Raw genomic sequence first — 13878 nt, 5'->3', positions numbered from 1 at the left:
GAATTTTTCTTTTGTTTCCTTTACTGCTTGCTCAATATACAGACTGAATAACATCGGGGAGAGGCTACAACCCTGTCTCACTCCTATCCCAACCACTGCTTCCCTTTCATGCCCCTCAACTCTTATAACTGCCATCTGGTTTCTGTACAAATTGTAAATAGCCTTTCGCTCCTTGTATTTTACCCCTGCCACCTTCAGAATTTGAAAGAGAGTATTCCAGTTAACGTTGTCAAAAGCTTTCTCTAAGTCTACAAATGCTAGAAACGTAGGTTTGCCTTTTCTTAATCTTTCTTCTAAGATAAGTCGTAAGGTTAGTATTGCCTCACGTGTTCCAACATTTCTACGGAATCCAAACTGATCTTCCCCGAGGTCCACTTCTACCAGTTTTTCCATTCGCCTGTAAAGAATTCGCGTTAGTATTTTGCAGCTGTGACTTATTAAACTGATGGTTCGGTAATTTTCACATCTGTCAACACCTGCTTTCTTTGGGATTGGAATTATTATATTCTTCTTGAAGTCTGTGGGTATTTCGCCTGTCTCATACATCTTGCTCACCAGATGGTAGAGTTTTGTGATGAATGGCTCTCCCAAGGCCATCAGTAGTTCTAATGGAATGTTGTCTACTCCCGGGGCCTTCTTTCGACTCAGGTCTTTCAGTGCTCTGTCAAACTCTTCACGCAGTATCTTATCTCCCATTTCATCTTCATCTACATCTTCTTCCATTTCCATAATATTGTCCTCAAGTACATCGCCCTTGTATAAACCCTCTATATACTCCTTCCACCTTTCTGCCTTCCCTTCTTTGCTTAGAACTGGGTTGCCATCTGAGCTCTTGATATTCATACAAGTCGTTCTCTTATCTCCAAAGGTCTCTTTAATTTTCCTGTAGGCAGTATCTATCTTACCCCTAGTGAGACAAGCCTCTATATCCTTACATTTGTCCTCTAGCCATCCCTGCTTACCCATTTTGCACTTCCTGTCGATCTCATTTTTGAGACGTTTGTATTCCTTTTTGCCTGCTTCATTTACTGCATTTTTATATTTTCTCCTGTTATCAATTAAATTCAATATTTCTTCTGTTACCCAAGGATTTCTATTAGCCCTCGTCTTTTTACCTACTTGATCCTCTGCTGCCTTCACTACTTCATCCCTCAGAGCTACCCATTCTTCTTCTACTGTATTTCTTTCCCCCATTCCTGTCAATGGTTCCCTTATGCTCTCCCTGAAACTCTGTACAACCTCTGGTTCTTTCAGTTTATCCAGGTCCCATCTCCTTAAATTCCCACCTTTTTGCAGCTTCTTCAGTTTCAATCTGCAGTTCATAACCAATAGATTGTGGTCAGAATCCACATCTGCCCCTGGAAACGTCTTACAATTTAAAACCTGGTTTCTAAATCTCTGTCTTACCATTATATAAAATATCTGATACCTTTTAGTATCTCCAGGATTCTTCCAGGTATACAACCTTCTTTTATGATTCTTGAACCAAGTGTTAGCTATGATTAAGTTATGCTCTGTGCAAAATTCTACAAGCCGGCTTCCTCTTTCATTTCTTCCCCCCAATCCATATTCACCTACTATGTTTCCTTCTCTCCCTTTTCCTACTGACAAATTCCAGTCACCCATGACTATTAAATTTTCGTCTCCCTTCACTACCTGAATAATTTCTTTTATCTCGTCACACATTTCATCAATTTCTTCATCATCTGCAGAGCTAGTTGGCATATAAACTTGTACTACTGTAGTTGGCATGGGCTTTGTGTCTATCTTGGCCACAATAATGCGTTCACTATGCTGTTTGTAGTAGCTAACCCGCACTCCTATTTTTTTATTCATTATTAAACCTACTCCTGCATTACCCCTATTGAATTTTGTATTTATAACCCTGTAATCACCTGACCAAAAGTCTTGTTCCTCCTGCCACCGAACTTCACTAATTCCCACTATATCTAACTTTAACCTATCCATTTCCCTTTTTAAATTTTCTAACCTACCTGCCCGATTAAGGGATCTGACATTCCACGCTCCGATCCGTAGAATGCCAGTTTTCTTTCTCCTGATAACGATGTCCTCCTGAGTAGTCCCCGCCCGGAGATCCGAATGGGGGGCTATTTTACCTCCGGAATATTTTACCCAAGAGGACGCCATCATCATTTAATCATACAGTAAAGCTGCATGTCCTCGGGAAAAATTACGGCTGTAGTTTCCCCTTGCTTTCAGCCGTTCGCAGTACCAGCACAGCAAGGCCGTTTTGGTTAATGTTACAAGGCCAGGTCAGTCAATCATCCAGACTGTTGCCCCTGCAACTACTGAAAAGGCTGCTGCCCCCCTTCAGGAACCACATGTTTGTCTGGCCTCTCAACAGATACCCCTCCGTTGTGGTTGCACCTACGGTACGGCCATCTGTATCGCTGAGGCATGCAAGCCTCCCCACCAACGGCAAGGTCCATGGTTCATGGGGGAAGTATGTGCACGAATTTCCTGCGGAGGAGGCGTTGACGTTTTTCCTGACGGCATACCGGACCACACCTATGGGAGAACGCAGCCCCGCAGAGCTCCTCCACGGGCGCCAACCTAGGACTCTGCTGCACCTCCTTCGGCCCGGTCCTCGCCAGTCTTCGCAAAACGGAGTACCCGGCTTTCCACTGGGTATGTCGGTCTGGGCACGTGGGTTTGGTCGCAATCCACGTTGGATACCGGCGGTGGTCCTGCGCCGAAATGGCCGCTGGCTCTATACCTTGCAGACGGGGGACCGGGAGGTACGTCGTCACCAAAATCAGCTTCGTCCACGTTTGGGCCCCCACCCTCTGACCCCTCGGGCACCGGCTTCCCCATTGCCGGCACCTGTGTTGGTTTCTCAGGGGACGCTACCACCCCTCCCCCCCTGTGATTCCGCCGCACGGCGATGGCTCTCAGCCTTGGCAGCCTCCAGTCACTCCAGCACCGGCATCACCATCATTAGTGACGCCCCAGCGAGAGCCGGCCCCCCTCGCAGGCCCGGTTTCTCAGCAGGCTGGTTCACCTGTGGTCGTCCCTTCCCCATCGTCCCCGCCACTGGGTCTTGCCCCTCCCTGGGTGGACCAGGATCCAGAGTTCGACGGCCTGTCTCCCGTTCTGTCCCGGGTTTCGGTGGTGGGACGACGGGGGCCTCTTCGTGTGGGTCACTTCCAGCCATATTTGAAGGTTCCGGCTCGAGGGTTGGCAGATCCCTTTGACTCCAGCTTTCCGATGGACGTGGAGGTCATCACTCCTGCATGACGCTCCACCTTCCGACACAGTGGATCACAGTGGCTTCACCCCCCTGAAGAAGGAGGAGTGCAGTAGCCACCAGAAAGATCGCGGAGGTGCACATCGGCACGGCGCGTCACGGACGGTAGTTGCCGCAAATAGAGTCCCGTCCACCAGAGGGCACGCAAGAATTCGGCTGCGACCTCTGCCAGTGGAACAACAACAACTACAACAACTCAGGCAGCACGGGCCGTGCCCGGTCAGTTCACATCGGGCATGCCTATGAGACAGTTCTCGGTCTACTCTGAAGTGGGACGTAAAACGTGAGTTGTGTTACTACACACTGCGCATTGGTCAGTAAGCAGGGTGATTTTCCTATTTCAAATGCCTAACCTTGTATCCTAGGCACACAGTAATTGTTTGAATATATTTGTTATTACCCATGCATTTACATTACACGCATATTGACATGGAAATGTCTGCACATTTTTGAAGCATCTTGGACACTTCACCTTTCCAATTAGTCGTGGCATGATCTATTCTGTTCCACTTTCATTAGAACATAATAAATCAGTTAGCCTCTCTTATTAAATTTTCCGCTGTGGTACGTTTCTCCTCTGAACTTAAGAGTTTTGTCATGCAGAAGGTGAAAAAATAAACCTGTTTCATTTGAATTAAAAACATCATAGAGACTGTACTTGCCTATGATTGATGGAAGAATGTTTTTCCAAGACTGAACAGTGTCAGTGTTCACACTTCAGCCTCACTTTGAACAAATGTATACCTAAGTTGTCTGTGTTCTTAAAACTTTCGTTCCAACAGTTGGATACTTTGAAATCTTTGAGGCCCAACTCTTGTGTCAAATATATTGCTTTTATTTTTGTTTGCAGTTTCCTGTTTCCAAACCTACTGTTTCAATTATTCTTTGTTTACTTAGTGGTGTAATTAATGTTGATGAGGAGTGTTCAGTTTTTATGGAGTATAAACACGCTTCATGTAAGAGTTTTTGTCCATTTCCTGAATAATATTCCACTTTCCTTCATTTGTTAACTGTCTTTTGTTTGGCCCCCACCTAAGTCGGAAGTCGTCAGAGCTACTGCCAACCTATGTGGTTATTTCTACTGTAGGTAGTCGATCAGTATGGCGTGCAAAGTTGCCGGCACTGAATAGCATTGTCTCCCTGCACATTTCTGCACCACACAGCTGCAAATTTCCTACTTCCACCACTCTCATGACTCTTGGCAGCTAAAGTTGCAATGGCCAAACAGTACCAATACTGCCAAATTTGAATGCACAAAGCAGAGAGGGAGAACACACAAATGAGTCAGTTTAACATACATTTAATGCCCTTTCGGCTGGGACTTCCAAAAATTGACGTAATATGTGGGAAAATGTGGTAATGAGGGATGTACTAATGAGACTCCACTGTATAGGTCCAAGTCAAGATAGCCAGACGATCAGACAACAGGGAGTTTTGTCTTAGTTTATGCCCAGATTTGTATACTGCTGTATTGCCATAGGTCATGTGATCTGACATGTGAGATATTACTTTTGTTTTATATTGTTTGAATACATCAAATTATTATTATTTTATCGGCATTTTATACTTGATTGATGGAACTTGGGACTTAAAAAAAGGTGTTGTTTTTTGATATCATAAAATTTTCTGTTGCGAACAATGGTTCTTATTTAATTTATTTTTCATGAGTTACATTTTTGATGATAACTCCCATTTTCACTCGTCTTTTGTTGCAGTATGATGAATTAAATGAGTGGCTTGATGTGTGTGAACTGGTAAATCATTCTGGAACTTTCACTGTTACACAAGCAAGCGAAAATTTGTCATTATTGACACTTCTGCTTCTGCAGATATTGTGAAGGAAAATTTATTTCACATTTCCAATGATAACCTACTGTTTGTTTGCATTGCAATAAGGTTTTCTGTATAATGCAACAATTTACACACTTCAGGGTCATATTTAACTCATCAAAATGTAGCAGAAAGAACACTTGGAAGTGTAAATTCTTTCCTGGAATGCAACAGATGCCAGATAAAGAAAGTAAATAAACTAAATAAAAATGTAAAATAAAAAACTGGTCAAATGTTTTGTTTAATGATTTGACTAAAAATATAAAATAAAATAGACTGGAGAAACATTTGATGTGTATTTGAATGCAGCTTGAGAGATCATGTACAAAAAATAAGATTACATTGTCTACATAATTCACTAGATAAATGTCCTCTGGTACCATTCGTAATTCTAAGATACTGAGTCCAATGTTGAGCTTCGAATTCTCAATCGGCACCTCATATGCTGTACATGATCCTGAGCATCATTCAAAGGCGCATCAAATGTTTCTTTAATCTTTTTTATATTCTACTTTTGAACAAATCATTTCACAAAACTTTTGACAGGCTTGTTTTCCAATTGTGTTGTTTCACAATTATTTTTATTGACAGTTCAGTATCACAACAATGTAAATTTTTATGTACCAAGCTGGTGGGCCTTGAAATGATGAACTTTTTGATCCTTCATTTACATAGCTAGCAGGCAGCAGTTGTTTGTGTAATAGTTAAACTTTCCCTTAAATCACTAAGTTTTTCTTAATTATCATGACTACTTTCAAACAATTAACCATTGTTTCTTCTTCTAGTCAAGACCTCATGCTAGACAATTTCGTACTCCATTAGTCCATTTCCAGCTCTTCATTTAATTGTGAAAAGTCAGACAAAAATTCATCATGTAGTGTGTACGGAGTCTCGTTTTTGCTCCACTCAAATAGTTGACCAAAAATGTGTTACAGCAGCAAATCTTCAATGGAAGGTGGAGTTGAGTGGTTGATTAAACAAGACTGAAAATGTTAATAATCTTTAGAACAATGTATACTCCATTGTAGCTAACTAGTACAGAAAACACACACACACACACACACACACACACAGCAAAAAAGAGCATGCAGGGATTTGTTAGCTTTACAGCTTTCATTGTTTATTTTCCACCCAGGACTTTCCATTATCATATTAGGAGCAAGTATTTTGATATTAAGGAGGAACCTTCATCACTTCTTAGTTTTTTTAATATAGAATTTGCATCCATGACAGTTTGGTGTAGTTATGAGCAGAAATGCATAAAACTTCCTGTTCAACTGTAACTCAAAATTATCGACAGTGTCAAAGACAATAATAATGTTAAACTCGCCATCAAAGGATCCTCTTTGTGTGGTACATTGTAAAATAATTAGGCTTTTCCAAATGTTGAAGCTAAAGTTCATTCTGTATTGAAAATGAAACAAAAATGTGTATGTCATCATTCAAAGATTTAGAACCTTCTTCCTAATATGGCCTCATGGAATGAGAAGTGAGGACATTGTTATATGCAAAAATGTATTGCGAGAGAAAGCGTGAGAAGTGGCACTGAAAATTGTGATTCGACATAGACGTCAAACACCTGGTTTTGGCATGTTAAAAAAGAAGTGATAAATTCAGGTGAGGGAACTGAGGCTGAAGAATACTGAAGAACAATATTTTGATGCATCTGATTCGAGGATATAAGGCAAACATTTTCAACTTGGGTGATACTGGCATCTTTTTTTCAATTTTCTCTCCTCAGTAACATACTCTGCCCACGTAAAGCACACATTTCTGCGAGTTGCGCAGGCCCCATACCAAATCTGCTTCGTAGATTAAAAACGGGGGCTGTTGCACTGGCCGACCTGGATGCAGTTTTCCACATCCACCAAGGAAAATGCAAGGCTGGTTCCCACTTCTTGCCTCTGATATACAGTGTGCAAACACTTTGAAAAATGCTGTTATGTTTGAACATGCAATTGCACTATATGTGTCAGGAACAGGTATACAGATTCATCCCCTGGGTGGGGTGGGGGGGGGGGGGTGAGCTGTCAGTAGCTTTAAACAGGATGCATATGCCCCAGGAACTCCAGGAAAAAAACTGGGAATTTTTTCATCCAGCAGAAAACTGGGAAAAATTCGGGAATTTTTCATTGTTTTCAGTTAAATTTTTGTAATTTTGATTGGTAACAACTGATATCATAACAAAGACTTTTACTTTAGCCCTCTACTGCATAATAATAGTGCAACAATAAAACATGAGCTAGAGAGAAATACTGATTTAAGACTTAAGTTGTAAAGAAAATGTGTCATTTACAACAACAAAACACAGTGTGCACATAAGCATATGCCAGCAGCGAAATGTGTCAAAAGCTTTAGGACTAAGGCTGTTCAGTACTTCGTAACAACAAACTGCTTTCGATGAGCGTGGGATCACATCTTTTTAAATTAGGTTCATTGTAGCAGTTGCCGATGGACTCAAGTGCATGCACACAGCTGAAACCATGTATGACCAGCACCTTGTCCTGCCTCTGGCTACTTGAAGTGTAGCTGTTAGATGTATAAGCAATAGCTGCAAGCAGCTAAATGCTACCTGGAAAAGTTTTTCTGGCATGTCCAAGCTCCCAGATTCGCGCATGTGCAGAGCTGTAGTGGGGAGTAATCTTCACGTGACCTGTGTTTACATTTTGTGATTTTGCTGTTCTCTTTTGTTTACAGCTCTCACGTCAAATGAAAACAAAACAGATTTATGTGGCTGTAAGCTATCAAATGAACTAAAATACATTCACATAATCATGGAAGACTAAAATGTCTAATTACTTTCAGTTTTCTGATTTTATTTTATTTCCGTGTTACTGGCAAGCAAGCATTAATCACTTAGTAGAACAATGAAGTTATTTTTGTCAGTTTGCTAAAGAAATTTGGAGTTTATTAATCTTTTCTGCAGAGACGCTCAGTTTATTTGAAACAAAGTGTTTCATTCCACACTATTAGTAGTGTTAACTGTTCGCTGAGTTTAAAGTGCACGTTTTCATCTTCTGGCACTTAAGGCATTAATGCCATAATAAAGAAGCAAACATGAGATAATGCAGTGATGGTACTCCAAAAAAGTTGGCTCCCCGAAAACTGCACTGAAAAGCTTTAGAGAATTTTACATACCTGCCTTCTGTTAAATGCAGCTTACATGTTGCGGTGCGTCAAAGATCTTTCCAAAATGCTTTATTTTGTTGCTGGGTTATATTTTGTAAAGTACCAGGAAATTCTATGCCTGTGTATAAAACATTTATGATTCAGGGGATTACAGTTCTGAAGGAAAGTATGGTGTTACTTAATGCAGAGAAATTGTATTTTCACCTGTGAAAAACTATATTTTTAACAGTGAATTCTGGGAATGATCCGGGAACATTCTTTTTCCTTGTTGGCGTATACACCCTGTTAAAATGTGTTTGGGAGTGGCAACTTCGTCATAATAATAGCTTATATAAGAGTATGGTTGGTTCACCATGAAATCGGGGAAGTACCATAAAAATCATAACCTGGTATTGGCTAGATGAAAGTGCACATGAAACCAAAGTATGTGAAAGAACCAAATACAGAGTAAGGAAAATGGACAGTGCTGCTCTGTGTTGATATGACTGTAATGAAAAGTTGATACCATTAATAATTGGAGATTTTAAAACCTAGAAATACTGCCAAAGGCATCAATGACTGAAGAAATTTTTGATGAGATTATTTAGCAGTTTAAATGCCAAGATTGATGCATAGGAAGAAATATTGTTTTTATTACTGAAAGATGCCTTTCATGTCTCAAGGCAGCCTCTTTTCTTAGGAACACAAATTTTGTCTTTTTCATGATAACTGAACAAATCTCCTCCATCCCAGGGCTTGGACATAATTAATTCTGTGAAATCAAAATATGAAATTACTGTTGTGGATAGGTGAATGTCATTCCTTGGGAGAATGATGGCAATAAAAATGAACATTTTACGGCTATGCAACAGGTTTCATAATACTCTGAATGCCTATGTTTAATTTCTTTCAAACATTATCTTTGGTCCCATGTCATTTGAGAAAAGTAGAAAGTCATCACAGATGATGTAGCTCAAGAAACCTTTTGGGATTTTTTTTCCTTGTGTTTTTTTACACCTCAGATGGATGTAATTAAGCTGTGTGATGTTCATATAAAGGAACAAGCTGAAATAGGTGCTGGTGAAAGGTGTAACCCAGAAGAAAAATTTTCACTGCCAGTATAAAATCTTTTGATGTTAGAAATTAAACCATTGTTTGTACAATTACAAGCTCAAACAGCTGTTTCAAGGCATTTGTGACATTAGTTCAGGTGTCTTACATCAAACAGTGACATGCAAGTTTAGTCAGATGTTGCTGATTCCATACATTTTTTATATTTTTGTCATCTTGTCATTGACCTGCCATCCTATATTTAGAAGTTTTCGCACACGAAGAAGAAGTTAGCATTTTTTGAAGCTTATTTTGACACCTTTGGTCCATTAAGGTTGGGACATATTTTGAGCTCAAAGTCAAGCCCATGAGTCAGCTAGCCTCTATATCCTGATGATGATGATAATGCAGCTGTTATGTCTGAACTAAAGATCAACAATTTATCATTTATCAGTGAATTTGCTACAACTCTTTTGCCCCCCCCCCCCCTCCTCCACAAAAAGAAAAACCTACCTACCGCCATTTACTATATTAGCAGTAGAACACAACCTGTTGCGAAAGGAAAGGGAAGTCCTGGCTTTGTTGTGGACTTAATCACAAATGGGTTTTAATTTGCATAGTGTTTCATAATTATTCATTAAAAGAGAACTTTTTTTTATGAAAATATTGTTAAGTAAAAGTGAGTTTCATTATCACTCTTTTGACAGTTACAGTGAGATCAGTAGAAATATTTGTTAAATGTGTGAATTCCTTATAAATGGGTTCATTAATAATGAGTTTTATTGAAATACAATTACTAATATCTTATGATCTACCCTCCACTGAGGGTACCTACACCTGTTCCATGCTTGTGGTGCACCATGTTTGATACACCACATTTGAAGTAGATGCAGTAAATAATATGACAATAAGGCAACTAGATACTGAGTAATTCATCCTTTATTTTAGATAAGCAGGAGTCTTAAGTTCATAAGAGTTTTAAAAGTCATTGTAATGTCTGATTTACTAAATTGTTATGCAAGAAATTTGTAGTTTGTTTCCAGTGTGGGTGGCTTATATCATGTTTGTAAATTGTCAGTTACCAACAATTTTCTGGTCTGTAAGTTTACCCTTTAAATTAACTCTGCAATTGTGAACTAAACAATACAATAATGTTAAATTTTAGTTTTGTGAGGTTGCTTACTACTAGGTGAGCATGTGAAAGAGAGTGGTGGTTTATGCATGTGTAGTTTGATTATTTTTTCCTGTGCAGTTGTATAAAAACACTTTCATTTTGCTTTCAAGTACTCAGCATGTGTCAGTTAACCTTGTTGGGAAAACTCAGCGAATCTTTACAGTTATTTTGCTGTATTTCTATATAGAATTAATAAGACTGCTAAGTATCAAAGAACTGTATTTTCTGATAGTTCCATTGCTTTGAGACACCAATATAAACTCTATCAGTATATTAGAAAATGATCCATATATTGGAGATTCTCTTCACACTGATAAACTTCCTGAGGCTGTTGTTTCACTAGTGGTTCATTAAGAACTTGAACTCATTACTGGGGCAGTATTTTCTTTTTTTGTCACCATCATAATGATATTAACCATATCTGTCAAAGATAGTCAGAAAATTCAGGATTGACTATCATCACATATCTCAGAATAAATAGGAAGTCATTCTGATAAGGGAAGTTCATGACCTCAGCACTGCACAAAAATGTGCTCAAAATGTAAATCACTCATCCAAGAAACAGTGGTATGAGCCATTCGCGTACAAAATGTGGGTGTTGTCTGCTACTGCCATCTGAAGAGCCTATTAATGTGTGATTCCCGGTCAAGCCACAAACATTATATTCTATTGGATGACATTTTTTTGAACAAGGATTTTGCATGCAAAATATTGCCAACATAGACAACAAAATACTACCAACATCTTGATATATACTTCTGTAGGCAATAAAAATGCTAGATGAGAAGAGGTGTTTATTTAAGACTACAGTGCAAAAGCCACAAATAAAGCTACACAGTCATCATTTGACCATAAGACACATCAACTTTCTGCACTGAAGTAAAAGTCTTTGTTACAGTATGCTTGACAAAAGACAGATTATGAAATTGATGTATCACTGACATCATTTTTGAAAATGTAATTAGTGTAATGTTTGCAATTGAACTGCTTGAATGCAGAAGTGGGGTATTGAATACAAAGAAATCGCTTTAGTCAGGTGTACATATTGTTCTCTGCAATTTTACTTTGACTACTTCATTGAAATTCCACTTTGAAGACTGAACAGCTGTGTAACACTATCAGGTTAGTAAAAAATGTTAGTTGTTCAAACAGCATAATTATTTTTAAGCAAAGGAAAATATAGCAGGGAGCCACAACATTGATTTTTTTTATTGATCCTGTTATATCAGTAGTTTGTTTTTCCTATTACCAAAATTCCTCTCTTAATCCTTGAACAGGTGATCATTCAAATATCTCTCATATTAAACTGCACAGTTCTACATGTGACTGACTCATACTGCTGTTTTTGGGATGAGAAATTTATATTCTAGCCATGTTTTCATGTGTGGTTTTGAGCATTTGTGGTCATGCACTTCCCTTGTGAGCTGCAGACCTACTTATAAAAACCACACAAATATGCTCTTAATGTTGCAGCCCATTTAGGCCAAATAGTTATTTTGACAGAGATGGTTGGTAGGGATATGTGGGTGGGGGTTGGAGGGGGGAATGGGGAATGGGGGACAGGAGGGGAGATGGTTTGGGAACACCATGAACACTGGGGAAAATAGTACAGACGAGGGACTGACATTGAGGTGAGAGAGAGAGAGAGTTACAGAAGCTGATCTGGGGAAGAGTAGGAAAATAATGGAGGAGGAATAAGAGGCTTTTGCAGAGCAGGTAGTGAAATGTAGTGAGAACAGGAAGGGGTCAAGAGGGAGGTGGAGAACAGGAGCTAGCTGATGTTGGGATAGGTGACCAGGGCATGCAGGAATGAAATTTAAAAATTCATTCTACTTTTACATTATAGTAAATAATCATATAAAAAACAGCAAAGTACATTTTAGCTGTCATACATTTAGGTTTGTCATTAAAAGATAACTCTCAGTAACAACATATATGCTAATGAACTATATACATTTATAGAAGTTCAGTTATGCTTATGCTTGAATTTCTCTCTCTTTTGGTACACAGGAAAAAATTTCAGAAGTTTCAAGATAAAAAACTGCGCCTAAATCCAGGTGATTATAAGGAAGTAAAAAAAGCCAGAAAAGAAGGAACCCTTCATGGAGTGCTGCTTGACCGCCGAGCAAAGATGAAGTCAGATCGATATTGTAAATGATTGGGATGTAGTATGCAGATTGCTAATAAATCTGTTTCATTGATAAAACTGTTGAGTGATGCTATCTGTGTGTGCCGTACTGACGATCTACGACTGGTTTTCCAGCTGATTCCTGAAAATATCCATTGTTCATTAGTTTTATTTCTGATATGTGTTAACAGTTCTCTATATTTAGTGGAAATTGTATGTGTAAATGTCAGTAGATTATTTTCACAGTCACATTATATAATATTTCACTTGTACATTTTTCATTATGTGATGAATTTTGTAAAAGATCTCTACAAAAATAGTAAAAGTAAAATAAAACATAGCCACATTCATTTATTGTCTTCTGAAGCTACTGACCACATGTAAGAATTCCAAATAATAACTGATAAATTTCCATGCAGGTGTATCTCATATAAATGTATTTTGGATCACTTACACTTTTCTTTTATGCCTTTCATTGTGAATAAATAAAATTTCAACAAATCATCTGTAGCATAAAGAAATTTGATGCTCTGGTGATGCTGTTTGTCCTAGTACACTCATGATTCCTAATAATTACAGCTAGCTGAGCAACTTCAAAGTTGTTTACTGTTTTGTAGGTTAATAATGATATTCTTTAGCTATAATTGCCTACAACCAGCTGTTGCTGTTGGCAAGTGAGGTGCTCTCAGCCCTTGTAAGGCCAATCGAGGAGCTGCTTGATTTAGAAGTAGCAGCTCTGGCCACAAAAGCTGACAACAGCCAGTAGAATGGTGTGCTGACCACATGCCCCTCCATATCCGCATCCAGCTATGGCTATCTGCTGAGGATGAGACGGTGATAAATGTTTAGATACAAATCTGCTTTCCCCATTGGTACTCCTGTTTTCAACACCCCCCCCCTGCCCCCCCTCCCCCCCCCCCTGCCACATACATCATGTAAAAACATTTGTTCTATATTTTGTTACTTTCAATAGCGTAATAACCTCAGTGGGCACAATATAATGATATTAAGCGAATTAAAAACAAAATGCTGAATTTTATATAAATCATCATATGACTGATTTCACTTTTAGTGTATTAATGGTTGTGCATTAAATATTTTCAAAATAAAGAAGAATGTCAGCATTTTGTCACACAAGGAAGTTCCAACTGATGAGCAAATAGATGTTTCCAGGTTGAAAAGAGGTGTGTGTGTGTGTGTGTGTGTGTGTGTGTGTGTGTGTGTGTGCGCGTGCGCGTGTGCGTGCGCGCGCGTGTGTGTGTGTGCGCGCGTGTGCATGCACGTGTGCGTGCGCGCGCGCGCAGGGAGGGGGAGCGACTG

The 13878-nt window shown here is 39.2% G+C and overlaps 1 protein-coding gene across 1 annotated transcript in view; it reads left to right on the top strand.

Moving 5' to 3' along the window:
- LOC126248258 (protein FRG1 homolog) overlaps positions 1–12898 on the top strand; it is a 53375-nt gene extending 40477 nt beyond the window's left edge. The window contains exon 6 of the mRNA XM_049949108.1: positions 12441–12898. Coding sequence (XP_049805065.1) covers positions 12441–12588 — 148 coding nt within the window. The 3' untranslated portion in view covers positions 12589–12898. The remainder of the gene's footprint in view (positions 1–12440) is intronic.
- The last annotated feature ends 980 nt before the right edge of the window (positions 12899–13878 follow it).

This window comes from Schistocerca nitens, chromosome 3, assembly GCF_023898315.1.
Source record: "Schistocerca nitens isolate TAMUIC-IGC-003100 chromosome 3, iqSchNite1.1, whole genome shotgun sequence".
Taxonomy (NCBI): domain Eukaryota; kingdom Metazoa; phylum Arthropoda; class Insecta; order Orthoptera; family Acrididae; genus Schistocerca; species Schistocerca nitens.
Note: the sequence above shows the minus strand (reverse complement) of the source record. Positions and strands in the feature narration are given on the sequence as shown.